Source organism: Limulus polyphemus, unplaced genomic scaffold (assembly GCF_000517525.1).
Source record: "Limulus polyphemus unplaced genomic scaffold, Limulus_polyphemus-2.1.2 Scaffold5229, whole genome shotgun sequence".
Taxonomy (NCBI): Eukaryota; Metazoa; Arthropoda; class Merostomata; order Xiphosura; family Limulidae; genus Limulus; species Limulus polyphemus.
The window spans coordinates 23,589-25,959 of NW_013670839.1; the positions used below are offsets into that span (position 1 = coordinate 23,589).

The following is a 2,371-nucleotide window of genomic DNA, read 5'->3' on the forward strand; positions in this document are numbered from 1 at the left end:
TTTCAAGATCTACATGTGCCGATGTTTCCGTTTATTAACGTTATATTTTAAGATCTGTGCAAGAACTCAGTTAACAGATGTTTCCGCATATAAAAGCTATCTTCAAGATCTATATATGTCTATAAAGATAGCAGGGAGAACGTTAATACGTATTTTCAAAACATTTTTACAGAAATCAGTAATTTCAATATTTTAGAAACTATACATCCGCAATACTTTGCATCTACTTCCTGACGACGCCTTTAGTAATGTATGAAATATATATTATTTTTCATGTGCAGAGGTGAATATTATATGAATATGTAGTTCTTAAAGGTAATGAGAAAACGTAAAAAAAAAGCACCATTTCGATTACAGAGTAGAGGAAAAAAATACTTTGGTTAACCAGTTCGTTTCAAGTGCTTTAAAATACCAGTATGGATGGGGGTCATTAAACTAAAAACAGAACAGATTTGATAGTTATCAGATTTGCATTACTGACAGTTTTTTTTTACCAATACTATAGTAATTAAACTTTACTGCCTGATTTACAATCAATACGAGATAACATATTTCTTGGTTTAGAAAAGATAACATTTCTTATATTCTAAGTTCATACCTTTCACATCAAGTGGTGCCGTAAAATTATCTAATGCTACAGGGTTTGAGGCTACACACGTGTAGTTTCCTCTGTGTTTGTGTCGAACAACTGGGAAGGAGAGTATAGAAGTGTAGTTATTGGCCAGTATGACTGACGCCTCTAGGTCAGAGGGCAGTGGCAATCCGTCTTTTTTCCAGCTTATAGAGATTGGAAGATCACCGGCTGAAACCACACACATCAGGGATGCTCTCTCGCCCTCGGAGAGGTCAGTGGGTACCTTAAACGGTTCGATTGCAGGTGGCGCTGAAATACAAGCCATCTTCTCATAAAAATAACTTTACAAAAGTTAATACCCGTCATATTTTAGAGTGAATCTCATATTCTGAGAAGAAATTAATACCTCACACAACCATTAGATATTGTACTCTTAATACCTCATACAACCATTATATGTTGTACTTTTAATACCTCACACAACCATTAGATATTGTACTCTTAATACCTCATACAACCATTATATGTTGTACTTTTAATACCTCATACAACCATTAGATATTGTACTCTTAATACCTCATACAACCGTTAGATATTGTACTTTTCTAAAATTATATCTCTCTCCCAGAAAATACTAAATAAAAACCATGTTAAATACGTGCAAGTTATTACGCATTATTCTTTCTAATATTCTAGGTCTTTTTTTCTTCTTCAGAGAATTGTAAATGAAACCTTGTTAAGCATTGATTATCAAACACAGTTACTGACGATAAACGATTATACGGTGATATTAAAAATTGTTCAATTTTGATTTCGGTAAGTAACGTTTACTGTAATTGAAACAATATGATATGACTTTTGATAAACAAATACTTTTTTCTTTTTAACAATTCAATCTTTTTCAAGGAGAAATAATCAAAAAATAGTCTCTGTATATTATAAGATTAAAAAATGAACTGGCTCTGTAGTAAGTATTATGTTCATCGGGCTTAGAAAAAAAACAAAAAACATTTGTACCTACACCCAGGAAGATTCATCTGAATTCCGCCAGAGGGAATATGAAGTTTAGTTACTTTATTTAGAAAATAGGTTGTTAGTTAACATACACTAAACGGACGGTGGACTTAATGTTCTTTATAGGTTGGATAAATTAATTTACATATCTAATCTTAAGACAAGTTAGTCGAGGAACCAATAGGTTATACAGAGGCGCGTGGAGTCCATTTCAGTTCAACTCAGAATGCACGTCTTGAGTCTCGTAGTGTTTTTGTGAAAAACCTTAAAGATGCGTCTCGTCTTGGTTGAGTGCTTCCATAGCTAATGTAATCTTTACAGCATAAAAGGACAAAACGCATTCAAAGCCTCGCCCAACCATAATGGATAAGGGAGCATTACGGTTTTCTTTAGTGCACGTGTGTATATTGCCTGCATTACGCAAAATATGTATGCTGAACTTACTTGCCACTGTTATCCATAGCTCCTGTTTGGCGTTTCTTTCTTCTCCGTCTGTGGCGCCACAAGCGTACCATCCAGCATCCTGATGTAGAACGTCTAATAACACTAGGGTACCGTTAGGGAAAGATCGTTGTCGATGGTTGAACGGTATTTTCTTCTCACCTATCATTGACATAGGCTAAACATTAGCTAAGAACACAAGGTGAAGTAAAGGTAACATTCGATTAAGGGAAGTCAACATAAAAATCCAATGCTTTTGAACAAGAATCAACAATACGATAGCTTGTTGCAATCTAGGTAACAGAAACGTATCATTAGAACAAAAAAAGTTGTTCCCATAGT

The 2,371-nt window shown here is 34.2% G+C and overlaps 1 protein-coding gene across 1 annotated transcript in view; it reads right to left on the minus strand.

Annotated features, from left to right (window-relative positions):
- LOC106472300 (Down syndrome cell adhesion molecule-like protein Dscam2) overlaps positions 1-2,371 on the minus strand; it is a 59,398-nt gene that overhangs the window by 22,399 nt on the left and 34,628 nt on the right. The window contains exons 8-9 of the mRNA XM_022400904.1: positions 2,033-2,191; positions 599-883 (exon numbers count right to left, since the gene is read on the minus strand). Of these exons, the coding sequence (XP_022256612.1) occupies positions 599-883; positions 2,033-2,191 (444 nt within the window). The remainder of the gene's footprint in view (positions 1-598; positions 884-2,032; positions 2,192-2,371) is intronic.